Raw genomic sequence first — 22,877 nt, forward strand, 5'->3', positions numbered from 1 at the left:
GTTAAATCCGGAACCCGGAATCCGGTTTTCGAGAGACCCGGATTCATCCGGGTTCCGGCCTGTTCCTGATCCGGGTTAACCCAGTCCGGGTTCTGGTCAGGATTTGAAATCCGGGTTCCGGTTTGGGTATACCCGGATTTCCGGGTTGGAACCCGGATAAACAGCCCTAGTTTATATATATGCAATAGTTGTTTCTTTATTTCTTCTTCGGCATATATAGCCCTGGGGCTGGGGGCCGGAGACTTTAGTTTTTCCTTTCATATTCATGCAGTACTTTCAGTCCAACTAATGATCATTCTCATCGACTTCAGTAAGAACATCATGCATCTTTCCTTTGCTCTTCATTATTTTTTTTGAATTACATTTTTAGCACATCATTCTTTAGGCTATCAAGAAGGGAAACAAACGCAATGGAAAACATTAATGAGTTTTGACAACAAAAAAAAAAAAAACTAATAGTCACTATGTTTAGTTACAAGAACAATTTTGACAGATGTGCAAGTACTACACTTTTTTTCTCTTATCATCTATTTCAGTGATGCCCTTCCACATATAGGACTATACCATGGACCAAAAGTTATACTGGCAACTCTATTTCTGCTTGCATTATTGATATATAATTAATGGCATGGGAGACATTTATCAATGTATAGTGCTGTTGAAGAATTTTTGCAAAAACACAATCACGTTGTGCCAATAAGGTACTCTTACTTAGAAATAAAGAAGATGGCCAAAGGTTTTAAGGATAAACTGCGTAAAGATAGCTATGGCATTATCTTTAAAAGAAAACTTCGAAGTGACCAACTTGTATTTGTAAAGATTTTAGCTAGATTCAAAACTAATAGCCAAGAATTTATCAGCGGAGTTGCAACCATTGGAATGATTCACCATGTTAATATAGTGCAACTCATTGGCTTTTGCGTAGAAGAATCAAAGCATGCTCGTATATGAACACATGTCCCCCGGATCTCTCAATAAATACATTTTTTCACAAGAAATTATTATTCTAAGCTTTGGAAAAAATACATGATACTGCTCTTAGAGTAACTTGTGGCATTAAATATTTACATGAAGGTCGTGAAATGCAAATTTAGCATTTCGATATCACGCCTCACAACATTCTTCTCGGTGAGAGTTTTACACCTAAGGTCTCAGATTTTGGCTTGGCAAGACTTTTTTTCAGTAGATGATAGCATTGTTTCTTTGACTGTTGTAAGGGGGACATTAGGATACATGATAGCTATTGAGTTGTGCTTTCAAAATATTGGGGGCGTCTCATACAAAGTCAATGTTTATAGTTTTGGAATGTTATTGATGGACATGATGGGTAAACGAAGGAACTAGAAAACATTTGCATATCATTCTAGTGAAACCTACTTCCCTACTTGTGTCTATGACTAGTTGTGCAATGAAAATGGCATAGAAACAGAAGATGGCATAGAAGAAGAAAAGAAAATAACTAAAAGGTTGATCATAGTTGTATTATATATGTTGTGTACAAATCAAGTCTAATGATTGCCCTTCAATATTGAACAAATCATTGAAATGCTTGAACAAAGTCGTTAATTTGCAGGATTTTTAATCCTTATGGATAAGAATGGCATTTTAATTTGTTCAATGACTGATTCATTAAGTTCATATTTGAATGTGACCTATTGTTTCAAACTTACAGAGACTGCTGGTTGTATGACTAACCTATCAGTTCCAGAGCAATGATTACTTATTTCAGTTTCTCTTGTTCAATAATCAATTTTGGAAAATATGGTAATTTTATAGCATGTATAAGTGAATGGAATTGCTGATTCACTTCACACTACTTATCTTTATATTACACTGTTCCCATCGAATCTATTTCTTTTCGAATGCTAATTTTTGTGATTAAAAATTTCAGATATTTAGTTTAATCTTTTGTGCTCTTTTGTAAATATTTTGCAGTTACGTAGATGCTAGTGGAGTTGGGAAGGATGTCTATGAGTTTGTTAGTTTCAGAGCAGTTTCTCTTCTATTGAAATTGCTAATATTTTCGTATAACCTGTAATTATTTTAAGTGAGGCTCTGTAGTAGATTAAAGCTGCTAGGAAGTTCAAGGAAACAAAACGAACCGATGGGATTTCTACTTCGAATATTATAATGAGGATTGTAAAAGATTATAACCAGTATGTGATGCATGTGTAACTAGGATCGTGGATATTCAAGAAAAGAGCTTGGCGTTAGCTATGTGAAGGCATGATTTTGTTAGTTAGATTTTCTTTATTTTTTGTTTGAGTTTCTGAGGAGATGATCCCATTTTGTGAATTTTGTTTTGGAATTGACTTTCATTATAGCTGTTCCTGGTGAACTTATTCTAGTATTATTCCCGTCCACAAGAAAAGCGGTTGAGGGTGAACATGAGATATTTGAAGAAACTACAAGAGAAAGTGAAGGAACAACAAGAGAAAGTGGGAGAGAAGGTATGTGAATGCTTGAGTCTGTAACAATATAGTGCTATTTATCTGTATAAGATGTTATGGAAGAGCAAGACAGACTTGATTTTTGCATTAAATTTTAACATTGGTTGTATAAGTACCGGGAACATGTAATGACATTTTGGTGACTTGTGTTTTATTTCATAGATTTCCTTGAAATATATCTTTACCTCCAATAACATTATTTACGTTATACCCCTGTGAGACACCATTTTATTTATTGCAAATTTTTTACTTGATTAAAGTATGAATTTTAAGGGTAGTTGGTGTACATTCTTTCAAGTTTAATCGAGTATGGAGCTTTTTTCTCTTAATAATTTTGTTCTGAGAAGTCTTGATCGAGCTGTTTTACTTTATTCAATTGTTCTGATAAGTAACGATCTGTTTTACTTGGATTCATGAACCCAACTACGTATCAAGATGAAGAATTCTGAGTAAGAGTACGGTTAAATCAATTGTGTGATTCGCTTCTATATTGAGCCAACACCAAATTTGAATAAGTCAATACCACCAAAGGGATTGACTTTGAGTCAATATGTACAGTCGTCAATACAATTAATTGATATGTTAGTTTGTTGATTTACCTACATAAAAAAGGTAGTACCCCTAATTTAGTTGCACTTATATAAATGCATAGACTAATTTTGGGCTAGCTAAGTACGTACTAGCTTACCGTAGAACATGCTATTATTAAGAGAGATACAATCACCTTACAGCTCCACGTTATTTAGAAACTATAGCACTATATATCTAAATTCACGCATGCAAAAAAAATATATTAATATATACATATTTATGCGTATATAAATGTAATATATACATATATGCCTCTTATGTATGTACATAATGTTTACAGCAGTACCCATCAAGGTTTATAAAGTTGGAAAAGCTAAAATGCTATAAGAAAATGTTCTATACCATATACCATTATCTCACTATGATGATTTATATAATTTTGAATTTCTTTTTTTATTTTTTTAAACGGAAAAGCAAAGAATTAAGATTAAGAAGATCTTCATGAGCCTAAGATTGTGAAGATCTTCATTAAGCTAGGAAAGCACGAACGGCATGGGCCTAAAATGTTGAAGATTTTATATATAATTCAAGATAGCATATCTGATTTAAGTTGGTACATCATGTACTTTGATCGTGGAACCGTGATCCGCAATTTTGCCTCCCTTAACAATTTTTCTTTCCTTGGGAGGCTTATTCGTTCGTGGAATCTAAGATTTCTCTCTACATCTACATTTTTAAAAACAAAAATTTTATGTACAGTCATTTTTATGTATTCCTTGTGTACTCCACTAATATAATTTGTTACATCATTTTATTAGTATAAAATAACTGTTTTAACTAATCATATCAGTAGAGTGCACAAAAAGTACACAAAAGTGCATTTTATATTTTGAAATAATTTATATATTTTTTAGCAGTTCAAACTTATTCGCTAGTTCATGTAACTTTTTTTTCAACTAAATAACTTATAGTACTTGGCATATGTTTATCTACAAATTTTGACTAACTTTATGATTTGGTAAATTTCCTTTATATAATTTATCTATACACATTTACTGAATGATTCGTTCATGAATATAAAATCCTAATCGGTAATTAGATGGCATGACTCATATAAATTTTGACTATCGACTCTCACAAGGAGGTAGGTTATATGGGTAGTTTGAGATAAGACCCGCTCCTGCTTGTTATGCTCACGAGAAAGGTAAGTTGTAAAGTAGCGGAGGGCTGACCCGCACTTCACCACGGAAGGGATAAATCTATCTTAGGCATTACACTCATCTATTTGGTATCCTGCGGGGAAGGTAAGTGTCAGACAACTGAGCAACTGGTCTGCACTTCACCATGGTGGGGATGGTGTAGGTTGTTTGGGCAGCCGAGAGGTTGAATCCACTCTCATTCATGAGGGAGGTCGAGCCGCGGCGGCGGCTGGTCCAGCCTATCATCTTGACATCACAGGGAAGGTAATGTTGGGTCAGGCTAGTGCTGATCCTATTCTTCATCGTGGTAGAGGTCTGGTAGCTGAAGGGCTAGACCCGCTCTCCCCTAGAGTCCTGTGAAGAGGTAAGTTACCGGACAATTTGGGACTGAAGCCACTCCCGTTTGTTGATGCTCACAAGGAAGGTAAGTTGTCGGACTGCCAAGGGCTAACTTGCACTCCTCCACGGGAGGGATAAAATAGCATTACGCATTACACTAATCCCTTTAGTGCCCCATGGAAAGGTAAGTAGTTGTTGGAGATTTTGCTGATAGAAATTTTCGTTGGTGGAGATTATGTTGATGGAGAAAAGGAGTTCACACATTTTATTCCTGAAAAGTCACTTTCATTAATAGAGTTTACATTGTTAACATAGGAATGTAAATTACAAATTATAAAACTTTTATCAAAAAAATTTCTACAAGCGCTCGGTGTTCTGCGAGTGTGGTGGCTCATTCCTTTAGAAGTCTCGAAGCCAATAAGAGCTTGGGCGGTTGTTGGTGGTGATCACGTAGGGGCCTCTCCATTGAAGCTGAGCTTCCCTTCATCCGTAGTGATATGCGCCCCAACTCCCCATTCAGCCTGACAAAAGGAGTCATCGACGAATAATTGTGGAGGCTTCACTACCCTCAGGGCTATTGAGGGTTGGCCGACCAATTATGGCATTATAATACAATGGGGCCTTTACCATCAACAAGTTGACCATGACCGAAGCTGTGCAAGGAGTGCTGCCTGCCAAGACGGACAACGTGATGGTTCCGATTGGCTGGACCATTTCGTCGGAGAAGCTCTTTAGCAGCATAGGAGCTGATTGGAGTCAGACGGCGTCTATCCCCATTCGGGTGAAGGCTTTCTAAAAGAGGATGTCCACCGAGCTGCTGTTGTCAACGAGGATTCTCCTTGTAGTAAACCCAAACGCTACCAGATAAAAACACATAGGACTCAAACAATATGCATGAAACATGCCCAATGTACAAAGCCCATAAAACATAATTTTTTTCCACACACGCCAAAAATCCCATTTGGCCCAAAAACATATCCTTTCCGAAAAACACGCCAAAAATCACATTTGGCCGCCAAAAGTCCATTTGGCCCAATATCTCGCCAGAAGTCCATCCGGCCCAATATCTCGCCAGAAGTCCATCTGGCCCACGCCAAAAGTCCCATTTGGCCTTACAAACCATTATCCAATTTTAACCGTATACACCATGACCTCCCCTAGGGGTCATCCGCACACCCTGGCTCCAGTGTCACACCATAGAGTACCACCACGCATGTGACACCTAACGAGCGATGCCCAGTTCCGCGCCCCGCACGTTCGTAGCCAAGTATCCTCTAGCCCTCGCCAGCGAAGGGCCACTGAGTCGGTGAGTAGGGCGATGCCCGGTTCTGCGCCCGGCGCGTTCGTAGCCAAGCATCCCCTAGCCCCGCTCCCGTCATCGCTCTCGACAACTCAGGGGACATCACTCAGTTTATTCCACTCCCGAGTGACCAGAGGAGCTCCACCGAGATAATAACCTATCCCGGCTTGGGCTCGTGATACACGCACCCGCAATACACTTACGCCAATACACAGGCTTTTCACATAAATCCACAAACACACGTGCATGCACAATGTAATGCCATAACAATGCATAATAAAATAATCCAACAATCATAAATCAAATAAACAGACAACTCCGTCCTCCATCCATCCGACCCCCGAAACTCCTCGGACTCAGTCCGGAATCAACAACCAACAACAGTAAATAATTGAATGAGCAATATATATTAAAATCTGAAAATAGGATTTGGAAAATACTTACAGCGCTATATGGCAATTTTAGAAAACAAGCGGCGTTGCAAACGGCAGAGGAAAAGCAACGTAACAGTGTAATTTACACTGTTGCCGTGGGTAATAAATTACCCACTTTCGAACGAGGACAAACCAAAGCTCGGGATTGATAGGGAAGGGTCTTGAGATATTTATGAAGCTAAAGGAAACGAGTTTTGGCCGTGGGTGGTGGTGGAAACGGCGGTCGAAGGCCAAAAAGTTGCTGAACGGAGATGAGCTCGTGGGAGCTACTCCGGCAACGGATCGGGGCCGAAATTAGGTGGGTTAGGTCGGCAAGAGGTAGGGGAAGAAGCTGTGAAGAGATGGTGGCCGAAGGTGGTGCGACGGCGCCGGAATCGGTGAAAAACCGTGTGGCTTCAAAGGGCTTTTCCGGCCAAACGGCCGGCCGAATGGGGGAGATATTTGGTGGGAAGGTGCGCCGGAGGGAGGGGGTTCGAACGAGACCGGCAGCGAGCCGAACGGTGGCCGGACGGCAGCAGTCTGGGCTGAAGAAGATTTCGGCGACAGGGGCAAAAACAGAGCAGGTGCAGCGACTTCCGGCGGCTCTCGAAAGCTAACGGCTGTTTCGATGGCTCTGAAAATTGATGGGGATGATCTATGGTGGAAGGGAAAGAGAATGGTGGTGACGGTGCATCAAACGGTGGCCGGACGGCAGAGAACTGGCCGGTCAAAGTGGCGGCAACGGGAATGAGAAAAAGAGAAGACGCACGGGACGGAAGGAAAGGAAGAAGAAAGAGAAAAGAAAGAAAAAGAAAAGGAAAAAAGAAAGAAGAAGAAAAAAAAGAAAAGAGAAAAAAAGGAAAAGGAAATAGAGAAAGAGGAAAAAGATGTGAAAAGAAATGAGGTCCAATCCTCACTCCGGAAAACACACCGAAAAGAGATTAAAAACCACAAAACAACTAAAAGAAATAAAACACAACATCAAATAAATTAAAAACCAATTTAAAACACAATAATTTAAAATAAATAAACCAATATATTAATTAAATTAAAAACAACCCTTCAGTGAAAATACACGTAAAAGCGGGTCATCACAATATCGGTATAGCCAATCCATCCCGAGGATGATATCGAAGCCCAACAGCTTGAACACCACCAAATCAGCATCCAAAAACCTTCCCTCAAAATTTAACGGGCATCCCAAAGCAACCTTGGAACACCACACCATCTCACCATCGGGTAGAGCCACTACCATAGACTTCGGCAATGGTTCCGTGACCAAATTACACACCCGAGCAAACGTGGAAGATACAAACGACCGTGAAGCACCGGAATCAAACAAAGTACAAGCATAAAACTCATACAAACAGACTCTTCCTGTAATTACTCCAGCATCATGGGTCGCTGGTGCCTCATCATCCACCTCTCCGGGTGTGACAGCATAAACCTGGGCTTGTACTGCTTGTCTCGGGTTGGTTCTTCCACCGTGTCTACCTCGACGGCTTTCTTGAATTCTGACGGAGCAATCCCGAGCGATATGTCCCACTTGGCCGCATCGGTAACACTGGGGTCCACTACTCATCCGACACTCGCCCTCATGAGCTCTATTACAAGTTCCACAAATAGGCACCCGTCCTCCCATACGAACACCTGAGGACGTTTGAGGTCGAGTTCCGGTCCGCTGAACAAACTTCTGGGGCGAACCCGAGCTGCTTCCTTCACCAGAAAAACTCCGCCTCTTATGCCCTGGAGGGGAGCCCACACTCAGATTATTTTCCCGCTCCACAAGGGTGGCCACATCCACTAATTCCTGAAAAGTGGATATCCGATGGCTGACCACCATACGGCGTATGTCATGGCGTAGCCCCTCCTGAAAACGATCTGCTCGCATCTCCTCAGTGGCAACAAGGTGAGGGGCAAATCGCTCAAGTTCGATGAACCTCCGAGCGTATTGTTCCACTGTCGCGCCCCCTTGGACCAGATTGGATAACTCTCTTGCCTTTTGCTTCCTTACTGATGCGGGAAAGAAGCGGTCATTGAACTCCTTCTTGAAACGCTGCCAGGTCACCGCAGCGAAAGATCCCAGTTCAGATTCCAACAACACCCTCTTGGTATCCCACCAATCAGAAGCGGTACCTTGCAAGAGATAGCTGGCGTAGAGTACTTGTTGTGCCTCAGTGCATCCACACACCTCAAAGGTCTTCTCCAGATCTTTGATCCATTTTCCAGCCTAAAGTGGATCCTCATTTCCAGTGAAGTGTGGAGTCCTATGTGCCAGGAAGCGCTCATAGGTGCATCCGGCTTGCACCATGCTACTGAACCCTCCTGGATACATCCAAGGCCCTCCCTGATATGGCCAAGGACCTCCTGGTTGTGGCCAAAACCCTCCTTGTTGTGGACAAGGCCCTCCTGACGGTGGACAAAGCCCTCCTGATGGTGGCCAAGGACCCCCTTGTTGTGGCCAAGGTCCTTGTGGTGGCCAAGGCCCTGTCTGTTGAGACCTCGCACTCTGCTGCATAAATTCCGTCATCTGCCGTAATGCTTCGGCTAGGGAGTCATCCCTGGAGGTATTATCCCGTGGCTCCTGGGTAGATTTCCTTGGTCTCTCCATTTTCCTGCCACAACACCACTCTTGACCCTCCTTTAAGAAAACAAATAAAACCATCATAAAACCAACAAAAACAAAACCAACACCACACAACAAGAAACAAAAGAAACCAGCTTGCAAAAACATAACCAAATAAATACAAACAAACAAACAAGCTCAAACAAATAAAACAAATAAAACAACTGTACTTAACATAATTTTCAAAACACAACTTTAAAAAGCATTCTGGTACTGCCTACGGGACATGTGGTTTTACCCAGAGCTAAACCGCTCTGATACCACCTGTGACGCCCCCAAAATCCCCACGCCCGAACACGGGGAAATCGAGACGTCCGGATGGTGACAACCCGGGTCACCATCCCATCGACGGGTGCCAAGTGTGTGCAAAAGCAACAAATGTGCACAGAGAAAACACGCAACGGATCACGAAAGTCATAACTAAGTACCAGAATTTCTTAACGTAATACAAGCTGTTTAAAACATACATAGATAAAATATTACAAAAACACAAATACAGTTTTAAACCAAAATAATAAAGCATAGCATCAGCAACCCGGCGGAGCCGCATCCTCGGGCTCAGCCTCCTCCTCTTCGTCCTCCAACTCTGCACCAAAAGCTACGGAACCAAAAATGGTACCGCAGGTAAGTTAAACCCAAACACTACCAGATAAAAACACATATAGAACTCAAACAATATGCATGAAACATGCTCAATGCACAAAGCCCATAAAACATAATTTTCCACACGCCAAAAACCCATTTGGCCCAAAAACACATCCTTTCCGAAAAACACGCCAACAGTCACATTTGGCCTTTATCCGTCTCAAACCATTATCCATATTAACCGTATGCACCATGACCTCCCCTAGGGGTCATTCGCACACCCTGGCTCCAGTGCCACACCGCAGAGTACCACCACGCATGTGACACCTAACGAGCGATGCCCAGTTCCGTGCCCCGCACGTTCGTAGCCAAGCATCCTCTAGCCCTCACCAGCGAAGGGCCACGGAGTCGGTGCATAGAGCGATGCCCGGTTCCGCGCCCGGCGCGTTCCTAGCCAAGCAACCCCTAGCCCCCGCTCCCGTCGTCTAGCGACGACCCAGGAGACATCACTCAGTTTATTCTGCTCCCGAGTGACCAGAGGAGCTCCACCGGGATAATACCCCATCCTGGCTTGGGGTCGTGATACACACGCACCCGTAAGTCCAATTACGCCAATACACAGGCTTTTCACACTTAAACAAAAACACACGTGCATGCACCATGAAATGCCATATCAATGCATAATAAAATAATCCAACAACATAAAACAATAAAACAAGCAACTCGGTCCTCCATCCATCCGACCCCCGAACTCCTCGGACTCAGTCCGGAATCAACCAACCAGTAGATTATTTAATTGAAAGAGCAATATATATTTAAATCTGAAAATAGGGTTTGGAAAATACTTACAGCGCTATATGGCAATTTTAGAAAACACGAGGCGTTGCAAACGGCGGCGAAAAAGCAACGTCACAGTGAAAATTCACTGTGGCCGTGGGTTGTGAAAAACCCACTTTTGAACGGGGACAAACTAGGGCTTGGGATTGATAGGGAATGGTCTAGGGATGGTTGTGAAGCTATTGGAAGTGGTGGTTGGCCGTGGGTGGCGGCGGAATCGCCGGAAAGAGGCCGGATTTCTCAAAAAGGAAAGCTAGCTCGTAGGAGCTGTTCCGGTGGTCGTTGGAGGCCGGAAATATGTGGGTTAGGACGGCAAGGGACCGGTGATGAAGTGGTGAAGAAATAGTGGCCGGAGGTGGAGCGACGGCGGCGGATCGGGGCAAAATCCGTGCAGCCTTTGGAGAGCTTTTCCGGCCAAACGGCCGGCCGGATGGGGGTGGAAAACGGTGGGGTGGTGCGTCGGAGGGAGGGGAAGGTTTTGGTGGGGGTGGTGTGCCGCATGGTGGCCGGCGGCGGTGGGTCTGGGCTGAGGAAGCGTTCGGCCGTGAGGGAGAGAGAAGAGAGAGAGAGGCCGGGGGGGTCGACGCGGGGGAGAGGAAAAAAAAGAAAAGAAAGAAAAAAAAAAAGAAAAGAAAGAAAAAAAAAGAAAGAAGGAAAAACGAAAAAAAGAAAAAGGAAAAAGAAGAGAAAAAGGAAAAGAGGTGTAAGGAAAAAGATTAGGTCTAATCCTCATTCCTGAAAACAAAACAAACCGCCGAAAAGAGATTAAAAACCACAAAACAACAAAAAGAAATAAAACACAATATCAAATAAATTAAAAACCAATTTTAAAACGGAAATAAATTAAAATAAATAACTAATATATTAATTAAAATAAAAACAACCATTTCAGCAAAAATACACTCAAAAACGGGTCATCACAGTTCATTTGTATGTACAATTCACTTTGTAACCTGAGATCAATACACAACTTTATTTGTTTCTCCTCTCTGTTTTCTCTCCTTCGGCTCTAATTCTTGATTTTTGTTAGGAATGATAATATACGACAAAACTCATATATATAGTGTCTACCATAATCCGTCTAAATTTATAGTAATCCTTCATAATTAAAAAAAAGTTACAGTGACACTAAATGCAGGATGGTGACGGTCTCAACATAACAGAAGTGTAAGATGAGATAGAATTGGTTCTTCACAAAAGTATTAATTTCGTTATTTATTTAAAATCTAAAAGAGTTGGTGTGGTATGGATATTTATTAGTCAAATTGTAAATCAGACCTAGCTAGCTAATTGCTTGAGTTCATCAATTCCTATAATTACTCGTCAGATCACATGTGGAATACGTACGTGTTGTTTGTATCCTAGCTAGTATGATATACGTATTTTACATTTAGCGAGTTTCATTCCAACAAAAACTTGGTCCAAATTAAAATGATCTACTCAATCAACAGGGAGTCCCATAATGGAGTTAGAAAGATTAATATATCATGAAAATAAATCATACTTGAAATATAATTGTCTTGGGGGGCTTCAGCCTCCATGTGCCACGGTTGGGAGGTGGCAGGGAAATTTGCCGCCAACCCTGCGGGTGCAAGGGATGGACCGGGCATGGCCCCGTTCTGGATTAAACAAACAACGTTGTTTTCATCACCCCCTTCCCCCCCCCCCCCCCCCCCCCCCCCCTCTTCCCTCCTTTAAGACTCTCTCTCTCTCTCTCTCTCTCTCTCTCCCTCCCTCCCTCCCCACGACGCACATGGCACACAAACCTCTCTCTTAGTCTCTCTCACTTGTCGTTGTTGAGCGGTAAATATCGCGCATTATTTTGAAAAAATTAAATAAATATGAGTCGACTCACAAAAAAGAAAAAAATTTATTTTTTTTAATAATAAATTCGTTTTTTTTTTTTTTTTTTTTAAATAAATGTACTACTTACAAAATCTATAAAGGTATCTACCATTACTCTTGTGGCAAGAAATTACAAAATGAACTCAAACTACACTATCAACAACGTCATTGTTTGACATGATGGGAATTGTTAAGTTTAACTGTTTAAGGCAACGTGACAGCAGGCCGACGTTTTCACATTCCTTACGTGACCCATAGTGTGGCTCTCTAGAACTTCTATAAAAAAGTATTCCAACAATACTTAGAAATATCATCATCATCTTCTTGCTGTGTTATAAACAGATGATTTGGTCAAAAGAAAGGAAAAAAAAAAATTCAATGAAAAGGGGCAATAGTGTGAAATGGAAATTGCAATCTGCGATTCTAGATGACCATCCGAATTGCATCTCTTTCAAATAGTTCGACATACAGGAAGGTCAATGTGAGAACTAAGAAAGGGTTCCCACTTCCTATCACCATTGCTGTCGCCGTCGCTCTCGCTCTCGCTGAGTACGTGTACGTCTCTCTCATATGTCTTCAACTTGTAAGAAGAATCCGGATTGGACTATAGAGGCCACAGGATTGATAAATAGACTTGAAGGATAAGGTTGTAATTTGTGTGCAGTGGAGATATTTGTATGGTTGTGATGATGTTCATTGTTTGGTGAATTTTTATAGAATTTTTGTAAATTTAGGATTTCAATTCCATATTGGGATTTCAATTCCATATTGGGATTTCAATATTGAGACCATAGTTTTAAATTATATTTCCTTATAGTTGTTTTGGCTGAAATTTTTTGTTTCAGTGTAATATCTGGTACACTGTACCTTATCATTCCATTTCACTCTAATTAATTCCTACACATTTCTGTCCGTTTCGGCCATAGCTAGCCATTCTTGGCAAAATTGGCATTTCGAACTCAATTCTCCTTTGGACTATTTTTGTCATTTTCTTGTGCTTGAATGATATTTTTGTAAATTTTAAATTTAGATGGTATTTAATTAATTCTAGAATATAAAATGTAAATATATAATCTTAATTTTTTTGTAACTTTAAATGTGTCCTTTCATTCTCTTTTTTTTTTTTTTTTTAAATATGATTATTTTTAATAAATCCTCTTTTCTTTTCTTTTTCTTTTCTTTGTTTTTGTATCTCAACTCATAGTTGTATTTTTTTAACGTATATTCATTTTATAAATCTTCAATTCTTTTATATATATACACATATATGATACACAATTATATATGTATGTATTTATTTTATTAGTTATTAGTTTATATATATATATATATATATATAATATATAATTAATTTCAAAACAGTATATTGAAATGCATCAACATTGAAATTTTTCGTTCTAATACTTAAACCAGAATTATGATCAGAGCATAATTTAAAACATTGATGAAAATTCAAACAAGCCATGAAAACTCAAACTAGGGCGCGGCTTTCGATCTAGCTAGGATCCACGTACGTTGTGTTTCTGTCGCTGACTAAATTAGTATATATTAATTCTAGTAATGAATTTATAGCTTCTGATCATTAATTGAGTAGGAACGTATATGATAGTATTTTTATTTTTTTAAGTCAAATGTCTCCTGTGATAAAGTACTGTTAGTCTGATTAGAGATAATTAATTACTTATTAATACTTCTCATTGAGCAGGAACGTAACATTCTTGTGCTTTGTTTTTGAGATATTTCTAGTTTTTTATTCTTAAGCTTTTCATATTTAGTTTACATTATATTAGAAATATTTAATATTTGAGAAATAAACCCTATAAATGGACGTTTATGTTAAAATAAAAATAAAAATAAAAAAATCTTACTTAATAGGATAAGAATAGGACAGACGTCACAGTACTGATCTGATGCATGCATTGGTGGTCGAAACTTAATCAATTAGTCCAGATTTGACCGAGTCCATATTATATTTATGGCATGGAGTAATTAATATGAAAGTTGAGTACGTACGGTCGTGAGTTGCCAATACATAAAAACAAAAGGAAAATATATCCATGATCGATCACTTCTTTTTCAATCGAGAGGTATCGAGCAAGTTGGTATAGATTTTTGTTTACAAATTGTGATTTTTTCGTTTTCTTTCGAGCTAAAATCAATTCGGATTGGATTTTTCAGACCTCTGCAGCTTTTTTCATCCACTTCTTCCACGTGGTTTGTATTGGCGTGCGACGACCTATTCTATTTATCATTACTTTTATATCATATATTTTCATTTATTTTAATTTTTTGCACTTAATAAGTATATAATATAAAAATAATGAATAAAAAAATTGAATTAATTTAATAGAAATTAAAGAATAAAAATTAAAAGAGATATAATATATGATGTACGTAGGGATGATGTGTTGCAAAATCCTACTTGAAATATCAAGCCATATATAGGCCAGCGCAGTTCTACCATCTAATAGGTGGCTGACATCTGTCATCATAAGCCTCCACTTCAACCATGGCCTCAATTCATGAAAAGTCATATTACATGCATGATGCACGCAATATTATATATATATATATATAGGGACGGATGTGAAATTAAATTACGACTTTGATGTAGTCTCCAAGATGTACTACTGTTAATGCTGTCACAAACTAAATTATTACTCTTTAAAAAATTTAGTTATACGTATTGTATGTATTGTCAAAATAAAAATAAGTGATAGCAACCTGCCAAGCATATTAATAGGAAGATATTAGCGTGGACTATAAATTCAAATAGCAATAAATAGACTATTAGCGAGGAAAAATCGTTTCAATTGATTTTTATCAACAAAGAACTGAATATTAATATAGTATTTCAAACTGAATATTATATATATATATATATATATCAAATTAACATAAAATTATAATTTGAAGGTACTGTTAGTTATATATATTCAATTAACGAATTTTAAATAAATAAAAGAGTGGGTCTCCCAGAAATAATATATTTACGTATTCAAAATGTGGCATGCGATCCTTTCCACACGGGTGGAATAGAATTTAAATATAATCTATCTTATAAAAAAAAGTTTTTCAAAATTGAATTTTTATCAAATTCTGAAAATTATTTAAAATCTATTGCTTTCTTTATATTTGTTATTTATTTAAAATCTAAAAGAGTTGGTACGTGTGAAATGGATATTTATTAGTCAAATTACTTTAAAATCAGACCTAGCTAGCTAATTGCTTGAGTCCATCAATTCTCTGAACAGTGAGAAAACAACTCGAATCCCTTAATTCTCTGAACAGAGGGAGCAATGGCGGCTTTCCGTAGGATGCTCTTGTACGTGGCATGTGTTGTTGTGATGTTGTCGAAAATGGCAGCAGCAGCAGCTTCATTAGCCAAGCCAAACTGCCAGAACTGGTGTGGAAATGTTGAGATCCCTTATCCATTTGGCACAACGGAAAATTGCTACCTTAATGATAATTATTTTATCAATTGTAGCAATTCCCAACCACTCTGGGGAAACCATGTTGTCACCAACATTTCCATCCAAGGCGAGCTTGAAATCTTGATGTTTATAGCCATTCAATGTTACCAAAACTCGAGTGCTGTGCCTGTGGTTGACCACTCGTTCTATCTCCCTTACCCCACTGTCACAATTTCCAACACCAAAAACAAGCTAGTGGGCATCGGCTGTGACACTTACGCCTCCCTCTCTGCTTACCAGAACAATGAACCCTACTTCCTTGCCTGCAGCTCTACGTGTCAAAGTCTTATGAATGTCGTCAATGGATCTTGCAACTTTCATGGGTGTTGCCAAATTGAAATCCCAACAGGATTGAAGAACTTTACTTTGGAGGCAGGTAGCAATTACAATCACACAAATGTCTCTAAATTCAACCCATGCAGCTCTGCTTTTGTGGCTAAAAAAGATGAGTTCAAATTTTCCTCTGATTATCTTGGAAAAATGCCAGCGCCTGACATAAATGATACTTTTCCAATGGTTCTTGATTGGGTAATCGGTACTTATGAAACATGTGAAACTGCTCGGAGCAAGCCGGATTACGTTTGTGGACAGAACACCTCATCATGTGATAATCCCCCAGAAGGGGTTGATGGATATCGTTGCAAGTGCAAAGAAGGTTATGAAGGAAACCCATACCTCCATGATGGTTGCCAAGGTACTTACGTACGAGTTTCTTATAGAAGCTTCTCATAAATTATTTTGAGAGAAGTTTCATATAATATAGAATAAAAAAAAATATAGAAACTTTGCATGAATTTCAATTATGCATGCTCTTCGTCTTGATTATATTAAAAAAGATTATCCTCTCAACAAGAACTTGATCAGGAGACTGGCCAATCTTAGTCGAATCATGTATTAATATAAAAAAAATAAAAAATTCTTTATTGAAAATTAATATAGAATGATATAAGAGTTAAACAGTGGAAAAACCAAAGAAACAAGTAATTAATAATGGGAAATCAATTACCAATATATGATGAAAAAGTTTTTAAAAATTCATGTATAATTTCAAATGATCGAGTATGTTAATTATTTCGGTAACAAAGGCAATAAAATGTAAGGTCTTTTAAATATATGAATTGAGGGGATATATATATAGTTTAACAAGACAAATAAATTAGGAGGCAATTCAATAATATTACAATAGAAAGAAATGCTTAATTCAGAAATTATACGGGTAATAGATCTATATATTGAAATAATAATTCAAGTCAATTGTTTCCATTTATTTGTTGGGCATTAATTCATACTGCATGTGACGTTTCAGATATTAATGAGTGCCTGCAAGTTCCAAAACCTTGCCATGCTAAAGCAAAATGCACCAACACTGGAGGGAGTTTCAGTTGTACTTGTCGCAAGGATTACAAAGGCGATGGAAAGATGAATGGAACAGGTTGCAGTCCTAAAGTCAGCCATTTCAAGAACATCATTATTGCACTAATTGGTACGTATCAAATAATTATAAGTACTGTAATATAATAATTGTTTATTTTCCTTGATAATTTGTTCACTCACACGAGTTGATTGATTTAAACTAAGATAAATGTTTCGACTACAAATAAATCAGTTTACAAATTTACTGTATGTTATTATAAGATATATTTATATACCTAACACTTTTCTTGAATTAAGCTCTCATATAACGTACAATTCCTAGGGTATATATTCACTGTGGTTACTTTAATTGCATGGTTGAAGACTTTTCATGTTGGCACTTTTTGTTTCTACTTATCCAATACTTAATATCATATATCTTCGTATTAATTATTAATATATTTCATGATATATATATATAAAACTGATTATGATATTCTCTATGGTTGATATCATGATAAAATGTCAGTGGTTGAGATTTAGGCTCCGTTTGGATTTGTAAAGTATTCCATCGATCTCATGTCATTTCATCATTACAATTTTTTTAAATTTTCACACAAAATATAATAAATAATTCAACTTTTTAAAATCTCAATTTAATTTTTTTAAATCTCAAAACAATAATAATATTTTAAAAATATTTTATTCAACTTTCATAATTTATCTAAAACCATCTCATCTCATATTATCTCATATCTAAATCCAAATTAGTTACTCTCACATGAATAGAGAGATTCGTAACCTAGTATGTCTCTGTCATGATTTATCCATGAATTTATATTGTTGTGTCAATTTTGGAATATTCTCTCTACTTTCGCAAATATCTCGATCTGTTATTTTCAATTCAATATATATATATATATATATTTATGTGTGTGGGGTATGGATAATCTCGTGCAAGTATAAACGGCCTCATGTTAGGAAGAATCACGAACTTTAATTGTGGTAGATATTTCCGAAAGTGATTTATAGAGTTATGAAATATGTAAGTACCGTGCATCTCTTATTTAAAAATAGACAAATCTAAGATATCTATATTAAAATGGATAATGATATATATAGTCTTATATTATGCAGATCCTGCAAAGTCTTAGATAAACATTTTACTTAATTTCCTGATCGATGCAGGGAAAAACGCAACAAACAGCGTACGTGTTTCTACTTAGAAATAAAAAATAATAAAAGTCCATTTGAAATGTTACGGTTTTAAGAAATAGAAAAGTCTCAAAGTAACCATTTCCATTTTATGTTACTTGTTTTTTTAACAAAGTATCAACCATATTTATACGCGGCAAATGTGTGTATATATATATCATGATGTGTGTGCGCGTGCATATATATATATATATACACTTCTCTGTGTCATGTGTAAGTACATATAAATTCTATATATGCTGCTACTATGATAGACATTAACTATGCTTTAACTCAAAGTCTTGATTCTCAAATTTGCCAAACCCACAAACAAAAATAGCGGTTTGATCACAATGCATGTTTGAATATGTCAGCTATCAGCATTGGCCTTTCAGCATTGTTTGTGGTAGGTTCTTCAGTATATTGTGGACTAAAGAGAAAAAGACTTTTCAAGCTAAAAGAGAAATTCTTCGAACAAAATGGTGGCTTCTTGTTGCAACAAAAACTCTCAAATGATAGAACTTCCATGGAGGTGGCCAAAATCTTTAGTGCAGAAGAACTTGAAAAGGCTACAAACAATTATGATGAGAGTAGAGTACTTGGTCAAGGAAGCTTTGGAACTGTTTACAGAGGAATCTTACCAGATAATAATCAGGTCGCCATTAAAAAATCAAAACTTTGTGATCAGAGCCAAATTGAGCAATTCATAAATGAGGTAATTGTGCTTACCCAAATTAACCATAGAAACGTGGTTAAGCTATTAGGTTGTTGTCTAGAAACAGAAGTGCCATTACTAGTTTATGAATGCATCACAAATGGAACTCTTTCGGCCCACATTCATGATAAAGTGCTATCATCCTCACTCTCATGGAGAAAGCGTTTGAAGATAGCAGCAGATACTGCAGGAGCACTTGCATACTTGCATTTTTCGACTTCCATGCCAATTATACACAGGGATGTCAAACCTGCAAATATACTTTTGGATAATAACTATACAGCAAAGGTATCTGACTTTGGGACTTCAAGATTGGTCCCCCTTGATCAAACACAATTAACTACTTTGGTGAAGGGAACTTTGGGGTACTTAGACCCAGAATACTTCCATAGTAGTCAACTTACAGAAAAAAGTGATGTTTACAGCTTTGGGGTTGTTGTGGCCGAGTTATTGACTGGTAAGAAAGCACTTTCTTTTGATAGGCCTGAAAGTGATAGAAGTTTGGCAGTAATCTTTAGTTCTGCAGTAAAAGAGGATCGCTTACATCAAATTCTTGAGGACCATATTGTAAGCGATGGTAATATTAATGAGATAAACAAAGTTGCTAAGCTTGTAATGCAGTGCTTATGTGTAAGAGGAGAGGATAGGCCAAATATGAAGGAAGTGGCAATGGAGCTAGAGGGGTTGAGAAGTATGGATCAAAAGCATCAATTGGGAAAGGTTGATCTCTATACAAAAGAGGCTGAATGCTTAGTCACTCCACCTGCACAGTACTCTTTCAGCATTAATGGTGTCAATAATGATGATTCTTCGACCAGCGCAACAATGGGGTATGAAAGTATGAGAAACCAAGACTTGAAACCATTGATATTGAATTCTGGTAGATGATCTTGAAACGAAGTCAGTTGCTTATATATAGGCTCTCCTTCATTTTCATGTCTAATATTTATAATGTCTTCTTGCTACCTTCCCTTTTTCTGTCATAAAGCTTCATTGCTATTAAATCAGGTACCTAGAAACTAAATGTTTTAAATGATGTTGCAATGTTGTCATCTTTCATTCTGTTTTTGTGGTCAATAATAATTAAGAACATCTTATTGACTGATTACGTTCACTCAACTAAAAGTCTCTCTCTCTCTCTCTCTCTCTCTCTCTCTCTCTCTCTCTCTCTCTCTCATTATTATTATTATTATTATTATTATTATTATTATTTATCTTCCTTAACTGAGAACATGTGATATGCATACGTCACTTGTATATAATTATATATTTTGTCGTTAATAGGAAAGGCATAAATTGCTTGCATTCATACAAGGGCATGATTGGATTCTTCTACTATCTCATAATTTTCTGAATAGTAGTGAATTAGTTTAAGTGAAGACATGTTTTATTGTGTTTTGAAAAAGAACAGAGATACAAGTTCAATAAAAATCTTATAAAGTTAAAAGGCTGCTTGAATATAATTTTTAATATATATTTTTTTAAGTAAAATTGTATTGACTTTTATTTTGTTTTGAAGTTTGTAAAAATTGTATTGATTTTTGTGTTTGAATAATGATTAAGTAATGCTTAGATGGAAAAAGTTGAAAATTTGAAATTAAGAAGCACTTTATATCTAAGTGATATTTGAGAATGAAATTGTGATAAGTTTCGAGAAATTAAAAATCTTTTAGAAACCAAACTTGCATTTAAAATGCTTTAGACCAAAAACGTATTGAATGGCAAGGATTTGGTTCTTGCCTGGAGTTTGTCCCCATTATCTCAGAACAAGATAAGGTTTGAATGATATCAGTATATGATCATGGTAGTCATTATTACATTTATTGTGATAGAGCCCATTGATGGTCACAAACACCAACATCATCAACAACATAGATCAAGTATGTGACGCCCCCAACTCCCATGTACGGACACGTGGAAATCAAGACTTTGGGATAATAACAACACGGGTCACACACCCCAATAACAAGTGCTAAGTGTGTGCACATGCAACACGTGTAAGGCAAAAGACATAGCGGATAAGTTAAACTCAATCAAATAAGTACCAAAATTGTTAAATATAAATTTGTTTAAATACAAGCGTTTCAAAAAGTATTACAGTTGTCCAATAAAAATATGATTAATCCAAAATACAATAACCAAAAATGGAAAATAAATCCCAACACTCGAGAAAGTGATCCTCGATCACTCCTCTAGTGAAGCCGCATCCTCAAGCTCTGTATTATCATTTGTATCAAAATCTATGGTACCAAGAAACGGTACCGCAGGTAAATAATAGACCAAATAGCCCAAGAGATAAAAATACATTCATGCAACAACAAATATGCATGCGTATGACGAAATATGCATGAAACCCCAAAACTTCATTTTCCCAGAAAATGATTATTTTCCAACGCATGTCAAAAATCCCATTTGGCCCAAAACCACTTCCATTAAAATAAATCGTCACCATCTTCCCAGAAAATGGCCCACATAAAAAAATTCACCATTTTTCCATAAAATTGTCCACATAAATCCAGTTATCCAAACCCCGCCATTTTCCTAGAAAATGACCCAAATATCCAATTAACATTGTAGGCAAGAATCGCAAGCGGAACTCTACCACCATCCCTGCTTACAACTATTCCTATCGCAAGCACCATAGACGGGAATCACAGGCAGGACTCTACCACCGTCCCTGCTTACCACCATCCCTACAGTTCCTTTTACCTCTCTTTCAATCTATTAGAGCACTGTAGGCAGGAATCACAGGAAGGGACTCTACCACCATTCCTGCTTACCACCATTCCTACCGTGTGCACCGTAGCCGAGAATCACAGGCAGGACTCTGCCACCGTCCCTACTTACCACCATCCCTACAATAACTCTCTCTCTCAAACTATTCCATCAGTTCATTTCAAACATTACCAAAATCATTTATCACACGAAAATCCAGTTTTGAAATATACACATGAACATGTATGCAATTATGCGAAAACCCAGTTTTCATTTACAAACATGAACATGCGTGCAATTATGCAATGCATATGATACAATACAAATAAACAACAACCAACCAATCCCAGCATAAACCAATCACACAAACAACTTCGTCCTCCAAATCCAACCGACCCCAAAACTCCTCGGACTCAGTCCGGCACAACTAAACAAATCGCAAAGATTTGTTAATGCAAAATTTATTTAAATCTCAAAAGGTTGTTTGGAAAATACTTACAGCGTTATAATATAATTTTCGGATGATCAAGGAAGTGCAAGAGGCAGCGGCAAAGCAACGTCACAGTGCAAAATGCACTATGGCTGTGGGTCTCAGAATACCCAAATTTGAACAGAGACAAACGAAGACTAGGGAAGGCAAGGATAGAGTTTAGGGGTGTTGGTGAAACTAAAGGTAGTAATGGTTGGCCGTGGGTAGCAGCATGGGCGACAGTTGGAGGCGAAAAGAGGCAAATAGGAGTGAGAGATAGGGAGGCTTCGAGGCGGACAGATCGGGGCTGAGGATGGGTTAGGTGGCTGGAAGGTTAGTGGTAAAGTGGTGAAGAGGTGGTGGCCAGTGGCAGCGCGACAGCGGCACTGGAGTACAAAAGCCGTGCGGCTTAGTGGTCTTTATGGGAGTAAACGGCTGGGAGTTAAGGGCTGAGCATAGTGGAGGATGATGCCCAGTGGGAGGAGAAGCTGTGATGGTGATGGTGGTGGTGGTGGTGTTGTTGAACGGCGCAATATATCAATGGCCCTTTCAAGCTCTACACAGCTAGGAGAGAGAAGGAAGGGGCGTGGGGGTGGTGGCTGGGTTGAGCTCGCCGGAGGGTGGTGAAGGTCGTGGGCTACACGGTGATGCTGGGCGGTGGCGCACGGCGGCACCGATGGTAGTGAGAGAGAGACGCATGGGAGGGAAAAGAGGGAGGGGAGGCGTGCAGGCTGGGAGGCAGGGGAGGAAAAAGAAAAAGAGAGAAGAAAAAGGGAGAGGGAAGAAAAAGAGAAAAAAGAAAAATGAAAGAAAATAAATGAAATCCAGTCTTT

General features: G+C 38.2%; 1 protein-coding gene across 1 annotated transcript; it reads left to right on the top strand.

Moving 5' to 3' along the window:
* Window positions 1–15,345: 15,345 nt before the first annotated feature.
* Window positions 15,346–19,952, top strand: LOC122311364 (wall-associated receptor kinase 2-like). The gene is made up of 3 exons (XM_043125912.1): window positions 15,346–16,292; window positions 16,905–17,081; window positions 18,520–19,952. Exons 1-3 carry the CDS (start codon window positions 15,425–15,427, stop codon window positions 19,746–19,748), a joined length of 2,274 nt encoding a protein of 757 aa, XP_042981846.1. The 5' UTR covers window positions 15,346–15,424; the 3' UTR covers window positions 19,749–19,952.
* The last annotated feature ends 2,925 nt before the right edge of the window (window positions 19,953–22,877 follow it).

Source organism: Carya illinoinensis, chromosome 5 (assembly GCF_018687715.1).
Source record: "Carya illinoinensis cultivar Pawnee chromosome 5, C.illinoinensisPawnee_v1, whole genome shotgun sequence".
NCBI classification, from domain to species: domain Eukaryota; kingdom Viridiplantae; phylum Streptophyta; class Magnoliopsida; order Fagales; family Juglandaceae; genus Carya; species Carya illinoinensis.